General features: G+C 44.2%; 1 protein-coding gene and 1 long non-coding RNA gene across 2 annotated transcripts in view; both read right to left on the reverse strand.

The window, feature by feature from the left end:
- Window positions 1-575: 575 nt before the first annotated feature.
- LOC139816018 (L-lactate dehydrogenase) lies at window positions 576-4,979 on the reverse strand. Its single transcript, XM_071783309.1, has 7 exons — window positions 4,872-4,979; window positions 4,574-4,723; window positions 4,372-4,489; window positions 2,398-2,736; window positions 2,021-2,138; window positions 1,814-1,946; window positions 576-1,401 (listed from the first exon to the last, which is right to left on the reverse strand). Exons 1-7 carry the CDS (start codon window positions 4,965-4,967, stop codon window positions 1,207-1,209), a joined length of 1,149 nt encoding a protein of 382 aa, XP_071639410.1. The 5' UTR covers window positions 4,968-4,979; the 3' UTR covers window positions 576-1,206.
- Window position 4,980: 1 nt separating this feature from the next.
- The window catches only part of LOC139816019 (uncharacterized), a 140,560-nt gene continuing 123,708 nt past the window's right edge, over window positions 4,981-21,832 (reverse strand). The window contains exon 4 of the long non-coding RNA XR_011732893.1: window positions 4,981-5,273. This is a non-coding gene — a long non-coding RNA (uncharacterized lncRNA). The remainder of the gene's footprint in view (window positions 5,274-21,832) is intronic.

The raw sequence follows: 21,832 nt of genomic DNA on the forward strand, positions 1-21,832 counted from the left end.
CAATGAAATTGACAACGGATACGTAACAAGTAGATTTTACTGTCGATTTGGAATGGCTACGTAAAATGGGATATGCAATAAGGTGATGGTTGTATCGGTTCTGTATGATCGAACGTGAGAGAACTCTCTTTGCCTCTCGTGTCCGACCTATCTCGTACGCTCATAATGTACTATATGTACGAGATGTGAACTTCAAGTTATCTTGTAGCACGAGATATACAATCCGATTAACACATTCGATCACGGACGAAAAGATGCTATCGATAAATTCAATCGCGCCGTACAGGATCAATTATAGTCGGAAAGAATGCTCGTTATACAAAAAGGTAAATGCTCGGGGCAGATGTAGAGACGAATCGCCAATTGGACGCATCGTTCCTATGGTCTTCGTTTTTCTAAGGATTGAAGGACGTAAAATTGATCGACAGCTGCTGCGAAGCCGCACAGGTGGGATGCGCCGCGTTCCTGGAGAGATACTGCCAATTTTATAGGATATTTGAGAAGGGATCGAGAAGAGATTCTTAGGAATCGACTCTTCTATTCCATCCTTATAAACTTTACTCTCTAATTTAGTTCATTATTTTTTTTTATTATAAAGACGTATAAACTTGCTTTATTTCAATAATTATTCAATTTCCGCTATTAAAAAAAATATATATATGTATAAAACACAACGACTTCACTATACAACAAGATTTAAAGCTAATGTAAAAACAAAGGTTGTAGTTTAAATTATCCAATCTTCTTTAGCCGCAGCTCTCAACCGTATACTCGCCTCGCACGCAATGGAGAGTGCATTTTCATCCGCCCTTTCACCTTTCCACCGTACATCGTTCGACTGCGTAAATCAAAATTCGATCGAGCAAAAAAGAAACGGTAATAAGCTCCGCACGCGTGGAACATTGTAGCGCGAGTTGCATGTACCGTTCGCAAGCAATCTTAGAAGAACGCGCGGCTGGTTTAATTTTCCAGGAAGTTAAGTTTCACTCATATATCGTTTATTACGGCGATCGAATGTACGGAAACCGGTTGCCAGGTGCAAGGCATCGCCTTTATTGATGAAGATGCATTCTAGGATGTCGCTCTTTCTCCCCGTTTCTTCCCTCCCCCTTTCCTCTTCCTCGCTATTTCCGCGCCGCGTATCCATTCGCATCCGTTCGCAAGGTCCTTTACGTTTCTCGCTCTCCTCTCTTCCTCAGCCGGTCGTCACTCTTCAATGTCGCTCGACTCGCGAAGAATGCCGCACTCACGCAGCACACCGCGGATGCTGTCGGCGCACCGTTGTACCGCTGTCTTTTCCTGATCGTTCAGCTTCTGCCGCACCGTGGCGTATACACCTTCCCGGCCGAGGACACAGGGTACCGACATATACACATCTTTATCGGTCCCGTGGGCGCAACTCTGCGAACAGAAATTCCTCGACCTTGTTTTCCCCGTCGCGTCAATCGAATAAACGCGTCTCAGAACTTTTGTTCAACGTGCGAAAGCACGGATTGTTTGTCAGCAAAGAGTCAATATAATTGTAAAGTCGATAAAAAAACAAAAACGCGGATTAAAAATTTATCATTATCTTACATATTATATGCAACTTCCAACTTTCTTTCATATTTGATTCTTAATTAATTATTCTGTAATCTATGTATGTTGCAACCAGAAAAACTAATAGTAAATTTTTATGAAACTCGAATCTGTCTTCAGAATTAAATTAATACATTTCTTTGATTTTGGTGTAACGATAAATTATTAAAATCTGTTCAATAATCTAAATCTACTCAATAACTTTATAGAACGTTAACTTGATTATATCTCTCACGTGTATGTACGTCGACACTGGCAATATAGCTTTGGTATTCCTGACGATGGCATCGACGATCTCAGCAGTGCAGATCCCGAGAGCCCAGCAGCTCGGCCCTCTCTCGCCCTTCTTCCGATTAAGCTCCGTGTCGCTGTAAACACAACGCGAAGATTTTATTACTTCCTTAAATTCTCTCGAGAATGCCCCGTGATCTTAACCACTGACGTTTTATTTACAGCTTCGGAAATGTCACGCCACTTCTCGGGATCATCCGCCTCACCCATTCGTGGGTTTATGTCGCGTATCTTCGTACCCGCGACGTGAACGCTCGACCATACAGAAACTATACGAAGCGGCAGATGTTGGAAGGAAAGAGAGACCGTAACTGTTAAGTCGTTTACAATATAACCGAAGTATGTGTGATACTTTTCATCGCGAATGGTATTTGCATATATAAAAATGTATTGTATATTTACGTTTAAAAATACCCTAATAGAGTACTATAAAGATTGGTGGTAAAATCTTGCTAAATATTATTGGATCAATAAAGAAAAAGAAGCTCTTAATAATCAGTAAAATTAGTCAGGCTGTCAATCGAGTACCAGATGTGTCGCCCTGCGCGCCGATACTCATGCAGCTGATCGACGTGCGCGCCAGTCCCAACTTCCGACTCAGTAAATCCTGAAACCTGCAGCTATCGAGCAGAGTCCCCGTGCCAAGCACTCTGCTGGAGGGAAACTTGGACAACTTCCAGGTGATGTACGACATCACGTCGATCGGTTGAGTTACAACTAGTAACACTGCCTTACAGGCCAACTTTGCGATTGTTGGAACGATCTTCTTAAACACCTCGATGTTGTGCTTCACGTTCAATTCCTCCTCGGCTTTCTTTTCACAAACCGCGATTACCACTACTGTCGAGTCTTTCACCTTATAGACATCTAAAACGCAATCAATTGCAGGTCGTAGATTAATTATCGTGAAATGATGGTTTCTAGATACGGATATATTTTAATATACATAGTTTTTATTTATACAAATTATATAATATTTTATATAAGATAAAGTTTTAGGCACATTTTTCTGAGAGAGTTAAGATTATAGGTATATAAATCGTTCCGAATCTATTCCGAATCCGGAGAAGACACTTGAATATTTACGCGAAAGGAGTCGTAACGGGAAATAGCTTCGTTTTAAGAATCAGATATGGCTTTCCGGAGAACCTCTTGCCAGGGAGAACGTCTTACTCAACCGGGTAATCATCAGCTCCTCGGAAGTGCGTGGAATACAAAACGACGAGAACGGATAAGAAATTTTCCCCCTTTCGAGAGAAAATCACCATCGGAAGAGATGTGCCGATAACGACGGCAGAGGGAAGACAATCCCGACGTGGTCGGAAAAATAAAGAGTTACAGATCCGAGGCAACACCTTCAACAAAATGCTTGTAGTAACACGCGGCAGTACCGCAACTATACGGAAGATACATTTACGACGGAGAGAGATGTTGTTACAGATAACTTGGCAAGCCCGTAAAAAAGTCGTCCCACTTGTTCCAGTAATTGCTACCTCGCACGAGACAAGATCGGAAAGAATCACACATTCCGCTATCCTATATAGGTATAAATACAGACGCTACGCGTTGCACGCAACGCGCTCCGAGAAAAGTCGAACAAACCGAAATCATTCCTGAGATCAAACGCTAGAGCAACTCGATGAAACTATCCACGAGATCAAGCCTAATCGTGCACACTTTCCATTACTGTTCTCCTGGATTCCCACGAAGGATACGGCGCTTTTACAACCGGGCCGCCCCGGTCGGACGGGGTAACCGCGCGTCGTACGCACGCTGGAAACAGAAACAGAAAACCGCGTCGTGGAGTCGATCACGGCCGAGATAAATAAGAGTGGACGGGATTTACGAGAGTGTCCGTGAAAAGCTCGGGGGAAACATTTGCCCGGTTCACGAGGCGTATAAGCGCCCGACGATTTAGATGAGAATCGAGATTATATAAAGGACAGGTCCGAGGGAATTCTGGCCCCCGAAACTCTCGCCGCTAACTCAGAAACCCACCTATGTGAAAGCGTTGTTTCTGAATCGCTGCACGTTGACAGGGGGACCCTTGACGGATCCCTAACAGGAACCTAACGGATCGTCGATTTAAAGTGAGTGTTGATCGGAGCCGACGATCGTGACACGCCGGTGACGCTCGGCGGACTCATCAGTTCGAACGTATCAATCTGAAATTTCTGGAATTCGTGCTGTTGTGAGCTGTCTCGCACCTAATGCGCGGAAGGCCTACATCGTCCATAGACGTTCACGATTCGTTGGTTCCGTGATTGTGAATAGAGCACGACGACGGGGGATCGTCTAAAGTGTTAACCGCCGTGACAACTCTAACACTGGCTTTATCTGACACGGATAATGTGACGAGGCATTTATTCTAAGAATGATGATCAGGAAGCAACGAGGAAAAGTATAGTTGAGGGATAAGTGTATTGTGTAATTGTTATAATTTATATTTACCGCTATATATATATATTATATCTAAACATGTATCTTCAGCAAGAAAAGTACCTGATGTGCCAATCACCAGCGGGCATCCCAAAAAGATACCAGCGTGTTGAATGTCCTCGGCTTCTGCAGAAGCCTTGTCCAAGTTTTGATCGATCAGACAGACCTCACTTGCTATCCGCTAAAGATTACGTGAAATAAAATTTCTATTAATAAAAGTTTATGAACTATATATTTCTCTATACATAGATATATGGATACTCACTCTCATTAGAATTGCGATAGCGCAAGCCATTCCAACTTTTCTTGTACCCACGATCGAAACTTTGACAGGGTGCGGATAAGCCTCGCACGGTCCCACCTGCGTCGTTATTAAAGCGTTCTTCGTGGTTGTCGTAATCGGAGTTTTATCGATCTATTAAAGACACGTTATCCTATATCGTACTATGCCTATTTGCTAGGAACTTATACTTTATATTAATAAATCTCTCTCTCTCTCTCTCTCTCTCTTTGAAATTTAAATTCATTCATTCGACGGGATACGAAACAGCATTATCTCCGACGTCGTCGCATTGGGTTTCATCTGGCACTTTGCTGTCGGCGTTGCTGTCCCCTAGGGTATCGTCCCTTTTAGATATGTCAGATTCCTCGTCAGCCATGCTCCAGTCGTTGCTGTTAGCTCACCGAGCAACTGCATGAGCGGTACATTTAATGAGAACACGATCCTACCCGTCTGTGTGCTTTAGTAACCATGTATGTATTCGCACCCTGCTCGTTCGAGAAGTATTAACGCTTTAGGTGTATCAGTGTCGTTTCATCATCCTCATTACCTCAATCGCGTGACTTCCTTCTCCCTATGTTATTAACTCCAGACGCTCGTCGCGGTGGTCACTACTTCTCATGAAGGGGCTTATAAACGAACGGCGGTCGAATCGCTGCTTACGTTTATGCAGATCCGGATCGACCTACGCAGAAACGAGGCATCGGTTTTTGAGGTGAATCGGATATATTCCGCCGTTATGAGGGAAGAGAGAACACCCGCGAAGAAGAGGTAACCGCGCGAGAGAAGAACTCTGACTGGAAGAATAACGGCGGAACTTATCCGCGCGCTTTGCTGTAAATTAGCCGCAGGTAATCGTCGTAGAAACGCAAGTAACCCCCCGTGCCTCCCATCACTCCAATGTTCCACCGGTACGCTCGCGCAGCATGGCTGTGTGTGCGTGTACGCGCGTAAATACTCGGCTGTGCCGAGACCTATTAGTTAATCACAGCGAACGAATATGTTTTTAATGACTGTTCCGAATGAAATAATTAACCTCGTGGCACATACTAAGTCATACGTGACTTTCTCAATCGTTTCCGCGCGAATAGTTTCTATTAAAATCCCGAGAATAAGTTTTTCCTTAAAATAAAATACTACCGCCGATGAAGACAAATCTTTAACAGCTAATAATGATACACTTAAATATTAAAGGATGAAATTTAAACCAATACCTTGAGTTCAATAACATTTTGTTATTTTTAACTGTCATGTTTATCGAAATTTATTATTTTAACACAAAACAGTATTATTTTAACTCCATTGTTTTAGTTAAATTAATGACATATTAAATAGAACCTATAAGAATAATAAAAAATGACTCAAATTGAGTATAATTTGACACTACTAATTTGACAGTGTACAAAAGCTCTGTGCAGTGTATTTTCATTTGCCTAATACGCCTTTCTATACAGTTATACGTGAAAATAGTCGCATAATTTTATTTATCTATTCATCTTTAATTCGCATCAGCGTTTAATAACTTTGCAATTATGCCTCGATGGAAATTTATTATGTAACGAAGAAATTCAAAATGTCTGGTGGCAAATTCTCGTCCAAATTTCGAAAGAAAAAAATCGCCTAATATATCATATATGTATGTTCGAATGAACGGACGGGAGATTATTAACATCACCTTGTTATATTATCTTCGAGACGAGCCTAAAGACTGCAGGCAAACCGTAGCAAAAAAAAAGAAAAAGAAAAAGAAACATGTGATGCCATATATTCTTCCGAATGTACGCGTTGAAAGTAACTCTTTGCGCCTGCGATATAATGCTCGAGCGACAATCTTAACCATCCGAAAAGGGACCAGTTAAAAAAGTAAAACTTTTCCATTTACTTTGGTGCCCGCAGATAAATCATGCCCGTTGCATTTAGGAGTAGCGAGCGAGGCGTTCCCGGTAGTTTGGGCATCGCGAAGTTTTAACACACATTCGAAGATGGATCTGCCTCTCGGGAGAGAGAGGTCTCGTTTTTCGCGCGTGGTCCATACGACTGGTCTCCGATCCGCGCTCACGGACACATTCAATTTTAGCGTTAATAATCACCGGGAAAAATGACGACCTTAAACGTGGCCATTCATCAGGGCCGATCGATACTGCGAATGCGCCTTAACGACGGAGAGATACCATCGACCGTCCCGCTATACAGAGTTATTGAATCGCGTCAAATAATATACGAGCCAATAATGTATGAATAGTCCTGCAATTATGGTCCGCCGATCGTATCTAAGGGCGCGTTGTAATTTAGTAATCGTTCATTCTCACCGCGCTGGATGGAGAATCCGACGAATACCGGTGGATAATATCGATCGGCTGCGGTAATACGCGATTTCTTTTTACACGATGTATCCGAAGTTTAGGGAGCACAATTGCTATAATTCGCACAATCTCCATGTCGATAAAGCAATACCCGCTCTGTACGATTACTCGCGCTACCTCATCTGATTCTCTCGCAGCGGTTATCTCGCTAGGTTGCCGCGGGTTTGTAATAGGATAATATGTTTTCTCTATCTTTTTAAATGACCCCGTGACACTTGTAACCATTCATAATGCCAGTTAAAATCGGTATCTACCAATTAAACGATTTCCTAATAACATCCACGCCGGATCGGGAAGATGGTAGGATCGGAGGTGAGGAAGTAATTTCCAATCTGACATTTATAGTTAAGCGTCGTGAGTGGGAACGAAGCGCCCTGCTTCCCGATAATTAATTCTCTACCTTAATTAATCATGCGAATTTTATCGAACGTCGAGGAAGAGAAATGCGATACGAATCGATATAGCCACCGTCGCAGGGATTTTCCTATGTCTATGATAAAATCTGCCGACCGGCGCCAATATATCTCGCTGATTCTCGCGTCTTAAATCGTTATGTAATTCTGCGATACCCAAACGTATACGGTTGCAAAAGGGGCCTTCGCACGAGGACACGAATCGACCGCGATAAAGGCGTGATTCGACGATAACGATGTCTCGCGAGGCAAGATTTAGTCGAGTGGACGGTGCAAACGAGCCTCCCCGCTTACCGCGGAGATAATCCTTGAAGGTTGGTCGTAAGCAACCGATCTTCTGGTACCCAGACCCAGTCAACCGATCCGGACACCGGCTTGCGCATGCCTTCGGTGCACAATGGTAGTATTGCAGCTGATACAAGTATGTTCGCCGTGCAACCGGAATTTTAATTGGCTATTTGTTTGTCCGCTACACTTCGCGGAGCTGCTATTGTCCGCCCTGCCGCAGGAGAACGACCATCACCTCTCTCTCTCCTCTCCCTTTCCTTGCCTCGTCCCTTCTTTCACACCCTTCCCATTGCTCGCGGTCGCTTCATCGCCCGGTATTAATCTACTTTTAAGAAAGGAAGCGTTCCACGCACATACCCACCACACGCCACCGCGAGAGCGCTCTTTTAACGTGTTAGAATTGTTTGATTTAATCCCTGAAATTGGGAATCTTTTCTCGGTGCATCAAAGTCATACAAAGAAAAAGGTTGAAAATTAATTAAATTTTTCAGATCCAGCGCATTATCTTTTTTTTTATGTATTATATAGACTGGTGTTGTTTACGAAATAATCTAACAAGTATTTTATAACGTTATATTGGTAAATGCAATTACATCACATTTTAATATGATGTACACACAGTTACTAAGTTAATTAATTATATTACTGGATAAGAAATATAAATTTTATATTCGTGTATTTCCATGCCATATTGATTATCTCTGTGCAGTTACTTCCATTTTTAACGCGTTAATCTATTTTTTTATATAATAAGTAGGAAGCTGCAAGTTTGCCATTCAGTTTAATCAACAGTGCAAGAATCAATACGGTTTAGTTGTTCGAAAGCGTAGGGTTCTTAAAAGTGAAGCAAGGACCGCTCACAGTAAGACTGATTCGAAATATACTTTTTATATACGCTCCGTAAGCACTAAAATTTATTCCAATTAAAATGCTACCTCTACTTTAGGCCAGGCCAGAGTTCGAGCAAAGAGACTGAATGATCCGAAGCTGCTGAAGAAGGATGCATGCTGCACCAAGAGATAATGCCGTCGGTACTCGGAAACAAAGGTTACGAACGCAAAATCGGCAGCCCGAGATATATTTTATTGGTTTTTTCCGTGTATCCGTTGGGTTGATTAATCGCAGCGTTATTTACAAGGGCTTCGAGATTCATTTTCGCCACGGTAATTATGGACCATTTGAATGGGCCGCGCGCGAGAGGAGTTTTCCTTTTTGGAGGTGTGCGTGTGCGCTCCGGCGTAATCTCACCAATGATCACGTACGATATTAAAAATTTGCCAGCTCTCGGCTTTCAATCGAACGCCGGAGATCTCGGAGCACGGTCGTAGGAGGTCGGGGCTTACGTTACGTACTCGGCCAACGTACGTACGACCCCCGTGGCTCGCTGAAATATCGCGCGGACGCCGGTTCATTTCGATATTCTTGGCCCTGGGGCCCCGATGAGGAGAACTCCTCTCTCGGGATCGGGGCGGCGGAGGAGGGCGGGCAAGAGACCACTCGTTTTATTACATCGCATTGGGAAGGGGCGAGGCTGATGCGCAATTGTTTATGCCCGTGTCCCGCCCTATCGGACGCATCGGACACATTCGAACATACCCTACCACGTATACGCCGAGCGTGCTCGCGTGATGGTGGTGGTCGACGGACGTGGTGCGCGCGCGTGCTATGTACCCGTACCCTTCTCGTTCGCAACTCCGCCGCACTCCTCTCCGTGCTCCTCCTCTTTGTTTCTTCGTTCGGGCTAAGATTATTAATGGCCAGACCGAGGTCCGATACCCCGAAGTGTCAGCCTCATGACAATGACGAAGCTCGCACCTCGAGTCCACCCTCCCTGTCTTCCTCCATCCGCTTCTCTCTTCGTCGAGGAATGAGTACTGTGCGTTATCGCGTGTGACTTCGATTGACGCCGTGGGTTATCGCAACGGAAACGGCATTACGACACAATTTGTAACGCGAGATCGCAATCTGCTTTTCATGCGCTGTAGTGATTCTTTTGCTATTTTGCGATTCATCTCACAGTTTTAATGATAACAGTCATCTTGGATAACAGTAAATATTTTTAAAAATGTTAATACGCATTAAAATGATTACTTCTCATAAAATAAAATTGTATGAAGTTATTAAATATTGTTAAAAATTATGTGCACGAAATTATTTAAAATAATTCGGATACAACCAAATATAGGGAGAAAGATAAAATATGCGCGTCTTAAAAAAAATTATAGTTTAGGTTTAGGCAAACACCCATCAAGAGAGAGAATGCAAAAAAGGAACGGCGCGACGATCAGCTGGCAGATGTTCTCAAATGATATCTATATAAGCGAGTAGAGTATTTTGAATGACATCAATGGCAGCAGGTGCTAGCTATCAGATCGTCGGACAGCCTGATTTAAAGCGGATATATAGATCATGAGAACACAAAACTGCTTTATTTTCTTTTCAAACAAGCGAACTTAATCTCGCATCGAGCCACATTCCTAGGACCTCCCAGAATACACGTCAGGTAGAAGGAAATACTCCATCGAAACCGCAAAATTAAGTCTTAACGCACCATGATTTCACTTTAATTAAACGTGAAATAATGCCGAATATAAAAATTGCTCAGAGACACGAAGCAATCAATTCAACCTTTGCGGGGAGAAAAATGTAGACGTCAAACCTGCAGCTTCCATCCAGCAATAATTAATACCGAAATTCGGCAGTGTACCACGTGCACAGATGGGAGCCCGAAAGAGAAGGTGAGGAGAGAAGGTAAAAAGAGAGGCAGTTGGAAGCGACGTCGAGACGAACGAGTCGCGCGGGCGACAAAATGGCGCGGACGGTACTGGGGGGCTCGGCTCGGGAAGCGATAAAATCGCACAAGCGGAGAACGCGCTGCGCTATCTCGGCATTCGCGCCGCTGCGCAACGCGACTCCACAACCTGTCTCTTTTTCTCCGGGGCGGAATATCGTTCGCTTTCTCTGCCGATCTTTGCCTCGGGCGGGTCCATTTCTCCGGGTCGTTTTCCGTCCCCGTCCCGATTGCCGCCGAGCCCGTTCGCGGAAGAGAAAGAGAGAGAGAAAGAGAAAATTAATACTCGCCAAGTGTGCGCGCGGTCATAAAGCTTCCCCGCGACGCGGTAATTATGTGGGGCCGCGTGCATTATGCACCCTCGTCCGCACGCCGCACCACGTTTCGTTGTGGCGAAGCCGCCGTCTGCTTTACGAGCTCCTGCTTGTAATAACAAAGCACCTCCAGTATGATGACACGTTAAAAACCGCGTCCGCACCCTCGTAAGTCAAGGCCACACCGGCTCCGGCAAACAAACCTCTTGCGCGCGGTAGCGTGGGCTTGGTTGACCTACTTTGATCTCGTATCGTGTCTTATTTCTGTTCCGACGTTTCCGGGATGCTTATTCGACGTGTCGTCGGAACTGATGTAGAGAAAAAGATATCGTATTGCGTCGACAACCGTGACAACTGTCTCATATACTTAGCATGCTGATATACGATATGTGGTTTAATTAAACGTTTAATGTCGAAATAATAGCGCAATCAAGTTTTGTATTGCAATGTTATAGAAGTAATTAAAAAGATATATTGTATTATACGGATAATAAATCTATATGATTTTTATCAAGAGACATTTAATAATGATCCGCAAAAGATACGCAGTAATGATGTATTAGATAGGAAGTTTGGAATTAGGCTTGGCCGTCGTAGCAACGGGTGTTAATATTCTACAATGATCTATCGCCTCGTGTTGGCGTGTCCGAAGAGTTTAAATCGTGATTAGGATATGAATGTGGTGAGGGTTGTAACGGTGTGTGACTTCCTGGCCACTGTTACCAGCCATGTTGAATCACTGTGGAAATGTTTCTTTGTGGACATAGACGAATCGCTTCGGCTCTCCGGTAACGAGGCAACGGCACGCCAACCGTTTTGTAATGTTCGTATGTTAATGACTAAGTATGAATCTCGTTACGGACTGTGCCTAGGCTGATATAAACCATAATGCATCAGAGAACCGATACTTCACGGAGCGCATTTCGCCTAAGGATACTTCATGAAGACGTTAACGCAGTTGGAATTGGGCGTACATGGCCCTTGCACATGAATAAACTTACATCTTTGAAGTACTTTCAAGCAGGAAAATTTCAAGTTACCATTTTCACAAACGTTTTGGCACAAACTAAAAAAATCCTCTATGAATAAAATTATTAAAAGTTATTAAAATGGAGATATATGCATGAAATATTTAATGACTTCATAACGCGTTTTATTAACAGTTTCCTAACATTGTTCAGAAAATAGTATTTTAATATCTTATTGCTTGTACAAAATGTACAAGTTTGTTTTTTATGAGTAAAATAAAATATTCCACGCGTCATCGCTTCGTCTGTTCTCGCAGACAATTAGCCCGTACGAACAACTCCGCGGACATTTTTATTCCCATCCATAAGAAGCACAACGTTTCATTCTGCAATTTACTTGCGTCGCGCTCAACTATTCCCTAAGCCACTTTGCATTTATATGAGCACACCTCGTCCTCCCTCAGCGCGAATGCGTTCCGTACATCGAGACGCACATATGGAGGACCGCGCGCACATTTAGCTAGAAGAAGAAAGAGAGGGAGAAAGGGAAAGCGCTAACGGAAGAGGACACAGCGAAAGGAATGAACGCGCCGGGTGCAACGCAACGGCGACGCGAGCTGGGTGCAACACGGTCGTAGAAAGTCCTAAGTCCGCGCTACATTCGCAGGGTAAAGAGAGACGGAGAAGAAAGAGCAGACGGAGGAGTCGAGGGAACCGTGGTGGAAGGATCGCGGCGCGCCGACAAGAAAGCGAGACCGCGAGAGAGAACCCGGAGTAGATGAATTATGTTAAACGTCTGTTTAAATACATGTACGCCTAGGGATACACACAGTGCGCGCGAGTCAAGAAGGCACCGCGCGCCATTCGTCTTCTCGATTTATATTAAATCGCCTCTCGAATGACCCGACAACGGCTCCGACCGAACCGCGCCAGTTCGGTGTTTCATTCTTTGTCTTCGGTTTCAGCGAGCGCAACAAATATTTAAGACACAGATACTTAAGGTCCAATTTAAGCAGGGTACCTAAGCACGGCATCTTTTAAGACTGTTTCAATAATTCGCGATAATGTCGTGTAAAACGTATATTTACTTATTACACGACGTATCATATTTCAAGAATTTTATATTTATAGATTTGAAAAAAGACAACGAATATTATTAAATACTCGAGTAATAACACTCGGTAGAGATAAAATTTAAAAATGTCTGTTTATATGTTATGTCTAATATATATCCTGAAATATTCTCACTGGAATGTTCTTGCCTGTGTGGGTGTCTACGAGCATTTTAAAGGTTACATTCCTAATGGCCGGCTTGGCCTTCAAGAAAATTGTAGAATGGTTATATGTGACCTTGAGTTCTTCATCGTGAACTATGAACTGGTGAATACTCCACCTTCATTTCGTAGTTTAAAGCCGCGAGGACATGATGCGCGATACATAGCGCTCGTAACGTGTAGTGCATTGAAGAAACGATAAATCTATATCATTATCATCACGAAGACGACATTAATATTGCGCGAAACCGAATCTTGATTAAATAAAGCTGATCTCGTGGATCAATCCCAAGCTGAGCACGTTTCTATTTACTCTCCAATTGGACGATCGTCTATCATTTATCGATAGATCGTAACTCCTGGATCGATACGGTATATCCTCCTAGCATTCCTACGTACCGAGAGCCGTATATTTCTCGATGCACCCCTCCAAACCTGCCTTATATCGAATCATTCGCTCAGAACTAGCACGCTCAGGCAGCAACTATGGCTGTATCGTACCTGACCGATCGTAGCTGATTTACTTTACGACTGCGGTGCTGAATAGCAACGGTATATAAGCTGCATTCTCATAAGCGATCACCGCCAGGACGACGATATACGGTCAGGTGTAAAACGCGCTTTCGCACTCTCTTCGGGCAACCCTCGCGGAAGAGGAAACCTGAAATGCGATCCCCGCAGAACGGACTCGCCTATATCCGTCGGTTTCGTGTGCAGGTGCACAGCCGTGATAATACGTGTTAAAACCGGCTCTTCCGCGCGCGGAAATTGTTGCTCAGCACGGAAATCCTTAATCTAGTTTCATTATAAAGACATTGCACCCGATGCTTTAACTACCCGAGAATTTGCGCTTAAGCCAGAGAACGTCGAGGCCTTATATTGTATATATACGCACGAAACGCGAGAAGGTTACCGAATCGGCTTTGCTTCCTGAAACGCGCGCGATAAATCAAGATTAAAATCGTGAGTTCGTTTTATATTTCGCGGCTGAACCCGAAGCGATACGCTGAACGTGATATCGGACCGCCATTACCTGTTCTATTAAACGGGGTATCTCTCTCCCGGCTTTATCTAGATATATGTACGGATATACCTTCTAGGAGATACTAATCAACAGCACTCAGCGATGCCGATTCACGCAATCCGTCACCGACAAATCAAACGCGGGTGCGGTGAGAGGAGCGACCCGCGCCGACCCGAAGCGAGAGAGGAGAAGATAATAAATAGGCTCGGATGTTCGCTTGGTAAGGTTCGCTGCGTATGTAACGGGGTGGCCCATTATCTTCCAGATATCGTTGGTCAGGCAAATAGACGATAAATATTAATTGGAATCGGCGAGATAAAACAAATGAATCCCCTTTGCCACCGGTACGAGCGCCGGTCACGCGCCTCGAAGGAGCAACGGAGAGCACGAGGAGCGCGAACGCGCTGAGAATCGTGGGTCGAATCGCGAAGATGAGAGAACGGAGAGGGAAGACGGCGCGGATCCGACGAAGGGACGAGAAAGAAAGAGAGGAAGCGAGGGGAGACAGAAAAGTGGTCAGACAGAACGGCGCGGCGACGGCCCCGGCTGGTGATTTATATAGAATCATATCTCCATCTGAATGTCTTCATTTTTAACGCACGGCCGCGCAATGGTCTCCCTCCGCTCTCGGCGGCTTCGTTTCGGCTCCTCATCTTTTGCGCCCCCTCGCCAACCTCTCACGTGCTTCTGTCTCGCTCCGTTTTGCCGTCTCTTGAAATCCACTTTGTTCGCTCACTCTTAAGTAACGTACGAAAGCTCGCGTAAAAATGTGTCGGAGACTTGACACATTTCTTCGAGGCTTCTCTGGTGGTCCGTATGATTTAATATTTTCGTACACGCCGCCCTTTTTCCTACCCTTTGACCCAAAAGATACGCGTTGGATTCCCCAGGTCATGTCATATGTAAGCGCGATCACGTTCGATACCGCTCGATATGGACGAAGAAACGCCTGCGAGGGCTGAACGCAGCCACGATGATCTGGTAATTTTGTATGGAGCGCCGCCGCGTCGATCGACCGACGACCGGTCGATACGCTTGCACCGGTCGATTTCGTTCCATTCGCGCGTGCATAATCGAAGAAGCCCGGTTTTCGGCGCACCGTCGCTTTCGGTCTGTTGTAAAGGGAAGTCGAGCACTTCGATTGTCGCGGTTGACCGAGTTTGAAAGTTAAGGAGAAGCGATGTACGTTAGACAACAATTACTGTTCGAACCATTTAACGATAATTTCATCCAATTTTCTCGTGATTACTTTTCTTCAAAAATTCTATATAAACCAAGAGAAAAAGGAGAACAAATGTTTACTATCACAATTAAGAATCCATCTAATCAAATCTAATGCATTTTTTTAACGAGATATAAGTAAAAAAAATGCGTAAAAAATGTGTTACATACACTATGTGTGTACAATTATTTACAAAAGTAAATGATGAAAATAAATTTGACAATTGCACGATATAAAATAATGGTAAAATGCATTCCTTAATATATCAGATACTTCAAAGAAACTTTACTTTAAGCTTTCTCTACACAGGCATTCGTGTATCATACGCATAAAAAACGTGAAGATAAAACTAAATTTTTAAAATAAACTACATTTTCAACAATAAAAGAAAACGCCACGAGAGAATCTATCACGCGACACGTAATCGTTCATAGATATCTGTATAAGTGTTCAACGTAAATTACGATTACGAAATTGCGATTGCGGAGAGAGACGTGTACAGGACATTTCCAGAGGAAATCGCGCTATTAGAAGCGGCACGATAACGTAACAGCGTGCGTACTAAGAAGACGGAGAAGAGCGCACTTAGGAAGCGATTTGTACGCGCCTTGTAAGCGATGATCATTACGAATGGTAATCGTTACGAGAATTCATGGCCGGCTCGATAGCCGCGCCGGTATGAATAATCCAACGCCGCCTGTGCGCCGCGTTATTCGCTACCAGACGTCATCCAGCCACACCAACTACCATCCTCTCGACGCGTCGTTGAAGAAGGAAAAGAAAAGTAGCCGAGGCGAAACAATCCATTAGACGGCCGCGAGGTGGTCCGCCTCCGAGTCCTCGAATGCGACGATGACGAAGATGACGAAGTGGCCGACGCCTTAAGGTGACACGGGCTACTAGGGAGAAAGGGTTCACGACACCCGCGCGCCTTTTCATACCCGTATTATATCCTCGAGGATGCTTGTAACGGGCCCTGAAACGTTGGCGCGTCACGCCCGACTCCGTGACGACTTCTTTCGAACGATGATCGGCGATTCACCGAGTGCCCGTAACGCTGACGATCACCTTCGGACATCCCCGTTTCCGACACTCCCTCACAATCGTTACGGAACGATACGCTTCTCGATGATGCCTCTCTGGGCCGACAAGGAGACGTTGCAACCCGAGGCTGCCGGCGATTGAACGTGCCGGAGCAACGGTGCATCGACGCGCCTTAGAAATATCGGGAGAAAAATATCAAAGAGTTATGATTACGTAACGATTTATATGTAATTTTATAGAATTGTCTGAATAAATATCGTGTGCCATGATGGCAATGATATGAATAAATTTGACTAAGGAACAACGGAAGACAATCATCTTTCCCAGCAAAATAAGACAAATGTATAATATTGAAGAAATATAAATGATAATAAGAAATTATTAAATAATCCATTTTGATAAATATAAATTTTGTCTTTCTTACATATAAGTAATGTAATAAACATTAAGGAGTGTATTTCTCCATCTCCTAGAATAAGTTATCATAACTTTATTACAAATATACCTATTTACTGATAGGATAATGCGTCATTAGATACTAGATTACATTCATATTAGTCAGAAGTATGCAATTATAATTTTCTGTGGTTTTATTGCCCATTGAACTTTCTTCGAGTCTTTATTGGCGTCGCGCATCGAATGAACGATAAATTTGCCTAGTCAGTGACACCAAGAATTCACGATATATCATATCTCTAACTAACTCCAACTGACAACGGGGAGAATAAGAAGCCTCGTTCGGTATGGGCGCGCAAGTTGCGGCAGCGTTCAATAATCGATTCGCGTTTTTCACAGGGGCAAGAACAGGTGCAATTAAACTTTGCACCCGAGAAAGGCGAAGGGAATTCGCTCTCGAGCCGCATGCGAACGAAGGACTCCCGTTTCTCGTCCCTCCTCGTCACCCCCGCGCGCCGTCCTCCTCTAACCCTTTAACTCGCTCGCGTCGTCGCGGTATCACGTGGCCGGCAATAATGCATCTCGGAACCGGCGACGGTAAGGTGCAAAACTCCGGGGCCGTTGACTGGACGAGCTGCAGTTTTGCTTTACGACGCGGTTGAGTGACATTTAATACTGAACGGCGCCCTTTAGCGCCCTTTACCGCCCATGAGTGCCTCTCGCTCCGGGTCGTACCACGGACCATCGGGTAATTCTCCGTGAATTTCGCCATAAGTCTTCGGCGCATGCATTTCGACATTTCATCGTTTCGCTCGTCGCGATTGTCTTGCAATCATAATTCCACAAACCGATGAAATTACATGAGAAAAGCGTAAAATATTTGCTTCGAGTTATTCGCTCTAATTGTCACCGAAATATCGATTTAGATTTTTATATGGCCCGTAAATAATCGTTATATCGAAGCGTGTTCTTGCAATTTATCGACTTCTTTTTCATATTAAAATATTAACAATGTTAAGAGATGAACTGCATAAGACCGTTGTTTATTTAACGGAACTCTCGAGCACAAATTACCGCGACACAACAAGCGCAAATCGAAATTCCGCACAGAAGTGCGCTAAATTACATTACGTCTAACAGATCGCGTCGGGAAAGGTCTTATGCTAGCGATAGAATGATTTCGCGCGTGACATGAAATATAACCACGCCTCTACGTTATTGCGCGTACGATCATCGCGCGCGATTTCTCGCGCCTTAAGGCTCGCTATTACCCGAGTGGTGGATTTTTTTGCGCGAGAGGGGCAACGAGTATCGGCGCGATATCTGAGCGCGCAATAGAGCAGCCCCGCAGCGCGATTAATACGCGGGAGATCGAACGTGGAGAAACAATAAACGATTTTGCGAGCGAAACGCTGGTCCTTCTGTGCGCCCGTCCATCGGAAGAGATATCACTGCCCGTTCGACCGGACGTTTACGGCGCTATGAACGCAGTGAACATCGACGGGTGTGGTAAACACCGGCGTCACCGGCCGACCGACCGGCTGCGAACTGCCATACTCTCGCGGAATGCCGAAGAGTTCCGGTCGCGTTTTACTTTATGTCTCGCGAAGACGTAATAAATATGGGAAACAGTTAACCGCGCCGCGCCACGAAGAATATTTCCCACATCTGACGCTTTCCCATAAAGATCCCTCAACATGGTCGATACTGACGGTTTACTAAGGACGATTAAGGATTATTTATTCGGCGATTAAGACGTGTAAACACACGCGCATACATGGTTTGTGGAAAAACGTATTAAAATTCTGAAGATCGTTTTAGGAATCGTCAATTCAGGAAGTTACGATCGCAAGAGCATACGCAAGAACATGCACAAGTATCCCATAAACATATTCGGAAGCATTTTCCGGTGTTAATTTCTTTCGTAATTTAAGATTAACAGAAACTTAATTGCACGCCGCAAAAAGGGGGGGCTGCCTTAGACGGTTTCCGAAGAATCGCTCGCGGCGTCGCGCGTCGGATCGTGGAATTATTAAAAGCGGTTTACGTAGGATCGGCGGAGATGTCTTGCCCGTTACGAGTTAAACGTCCGTCTCGCACACGGGGAGGTTGTCAGGAGGAGAGCCGGTCCGACTACAACGCGCTGCCACATCGGACCATCCACTTCCGGACAATTTATACCTAGTCAACTCGATTTCACGGTGCGCGCCGCGCGCAACCGGCGCAGCTTTTTCCACTCTCGCGCGCCTAAGTGCGCCGCGCCAATACGCAAGAAATCGCGCCGTGCGAGGTGCACAAGGCACCTCTCGAATGCGTCATGGGGTCTCCTCCAGCCAATGAATATATTGACCTACGCGAGTAGTCGATCTCCCTCCGACGGTCCCCCGGCTTTCTTTCGTCGTTTAAATGGCCTCTCACGACGCGCTCACTCGCATTTTCGCACTCGCCCGAAGCGAATGCCATTCCCGTTCTTCTTCCTCGCTCCGCTTTGAAAGTGTAATTGGCGAACACGGTATTCCCTCTCTCGCGCATCAACGTTTCCGCGCTTTACCCGGGAATATATATGGGCAATGCGCGGCGATGTGGGCAATCGGCGACCATCCATGAACGCCTGAAACTTTTAGTTTTCGACGGTTTCCTCCTCATGACATTGCACTTTGCACGTTTTATCGAAGGTACGATCGCACGCCGTAAAGTAATCGTAATCGACTTTAATCATGACGACGTCCGTGCAGGCGCTTTAGCCGCGCGTTTTCGCGATACCGCACGCTGAATTATCGGACGTTTATGAATGTATCCGTTATTCGATTTCATGCTAGCGACGGGTGGTAATCGCGAATGCGATGCTGAAATTTGTTGCCCCGCGTCGCTATCGGCCGTCTCATAACGTCTCCGTCATGGATAGCGTTTACGTATGCTTTCCGACGCGAAGACAAATATGCTTGCGTCTGCGACTTGTAACGTGCCATAGAGGTATCCAAGTTACGAGAAAAGCAAATCGCAGCATAATGGAATCAAAATGCATGTAAACAGATTTCCTATCTCGGTATATGAGCATAGTAATTTAATATTTACATGACAATAACGAGCAAATAGATACACGCGTACAGATTGCACGCACAAATCCACGTTAAAACGCGTCTCTATGATATCTTCCAAGCCCTAATTCCATCATCACTGTTTAACGCAGCAATTTTACAAAAACATGAGAAAGAGAGAAAGGAATTTATAGAAAGAAAAAGATTTCATGCGTTATTTAGTACGGTTCTTCGCGTTCTCGATATCTGTTGCCGCATTGAGACCTTCTTATGTCCGGCGCTCATTAATCCGAAACATTTCTTGGCGACTGAGCAAATTCGCGTTTCAAGTGACAACGAAATCCTTTCCAAGAATACACGATTAAACGCAGGTGTAGCGATCGTGTCCACGCAAACCAAGTGTCCAAGCAAGACCCAGTGGTGTCGCTCTCGCAGTGATAGGCTAAAAGTTACGTAGACAGTCGAAACGAGCTACTTCTCTTTCTCTGTCTCTCCGGTTATCCTCCACTTTCATCCCGCGGCATGTTCGCATCGGCGTTTTTCGCGGCATATAAGCCTCACCTCGCGGATAACTCATAAAGCAGACTTGTTTATTTTATTGAAGCCCTTTTACCGAGCCGCCTCCTTGCACGGATCACCGCCCCTTCGCCTAGGCTCCGTTCGCGTTCGCTGAGTAACGACATTTTCGAAATATGTACGTCTTCGTCGTTTTTCTAGGGACGACGGAGTACCATCAGGCCCCCGAGGCACGCCGGCCGACTCTTCGAAAGCGCAACGGGCGACAGCGGATCGCGAGGAACCCGGTATAGGAGTAGAGCGTGCACCTGTAGCCTGACAAGGGAATCCGTGGAATTCCTCGATCGAGCAGCCGATGCGTGTACACCGAAACGATGGATGCAAAGCGAGACTCTTTTATGCGGCGTAATGACACCGCCGAGGACCGTCGTTTGTTCGATTCATTTATAGTGCGGCTGACATCTCGAGATAAACGTTTAAGCACGTGTTCAGATCCACGAATTAACCAAGATCACAAGATCCGTTACCCTTTCTTTAACCCTTTTTATGGGTAAAAGAATAAAAAATGAAATATGCTCATGCTGTACATCGAATATAACAACTTTTGCCTCGGCAATAAGAGAATAACATTAATGATTTATTAGTGTATTAAAGAAATATTTTTCAATTCGACTATTCTTCACTTATATGCCGGTGATTTTAATCAAACATCATCATTGATGAAGTAACTCGTGGTATACAATTCATCATATCTATTTATTAGAGAAATACTTGAAATTCCTCTTCAAGCAACTTTGATGTAAAAATTCTCTAAATAATTTATTAAACAAAGATATTTTTTAAATTTGTATCTTATCGATTTAAATTTCTTTGTTTCTTATCGATTTAAACTTCGATTTATATTTGTATCTTATCGTTTAGAAATATTTCAATAAAACTTACAATCAAACGCAATAAAACACAATTTTATTTCATTATAAAATATAAAATAAAATAAAGTTTTGTTGGAAATTTAATAAGTTATTCAAACCATATCTCTTTTAAATAAAAAAGTACATTCAATACAGCATGAGATTCTTTCTGAAATAAAACTTGAGGTTTCTAAGAATTAAAAAAATAGTACGGCGGTAAAATAGATAAATCAAGACTCCATGTTACTTGTACATTCGTTTTCTATGCTGTAAGAATCCATAAGTCTAAATGAACAGTGTTTGCGTGGTTTTCGTTGAATGTGGATGATCGGATGTCGCTGTTCGAAGAGTCGACCACCTTGCAGAACAAGCAGCCGTTCTGTATAGCTAGGGAAATAGTGTCCACCGGGCAAACAAGTTGAATCTCTAAGATAAGATAAAATACGGGCCCGGATAATCTAACACGAACCTTCTCGGATTCCGATGGTTTAATTTCAATCGTGCGCTGTAATGGGGCTAGTTTATAGCTTAAGTAACACTCGAAATTCACTCCCTACGGGAAACAGTATCCTATAACCCGAGTATAACCGTATGCTCGAACAGATTGGTTAATCATTAATTAGATAATATTAGAAGCATAAACTCTTGAGAGTTAAAAATAACTTTATATTTCAGTCAGAAA

The sequence above is a fragment of the Temnothorax longispinosus genome, chromosome 7 (genome assembly GCF_030848805.1).
Source record: "Temnothorax longispinosus isolate EJ_2023e chromosome 7, Tlon_JGU_v1, whole genome shotgun sequence".
Taxonomy (NCBI): domain Eukaryota; kingdom Metazoa; phylum Arthropoda; class Insecta; order Hymenoptera; family Formicidae; genus Temnothorax; species Temnothorax longispinosus.

Coding starts and splice junctions, on each gene's coding strand:
- LOC139816018 (XM_071783309.1), bottom strand. CDS start 4,967: ATGGCTGACGAGGAATCTGACATATCTAAAAGGGACGATACCCTAGGG. Junction 4,724..4,871: donor ATGAAACCCAATGCGACGAC/GTCGGAGATAAT, acceptor TGTCTTTAATAG/ATCGATAAAACTCCGATTAC. Junction 4,490..4,573: donor CTATCGCAATTCTAATGAGA/GTGAGTATCCAT, acceptor CGTAATCTTTAG/CGGATAGCAAGTGAGGTCTG.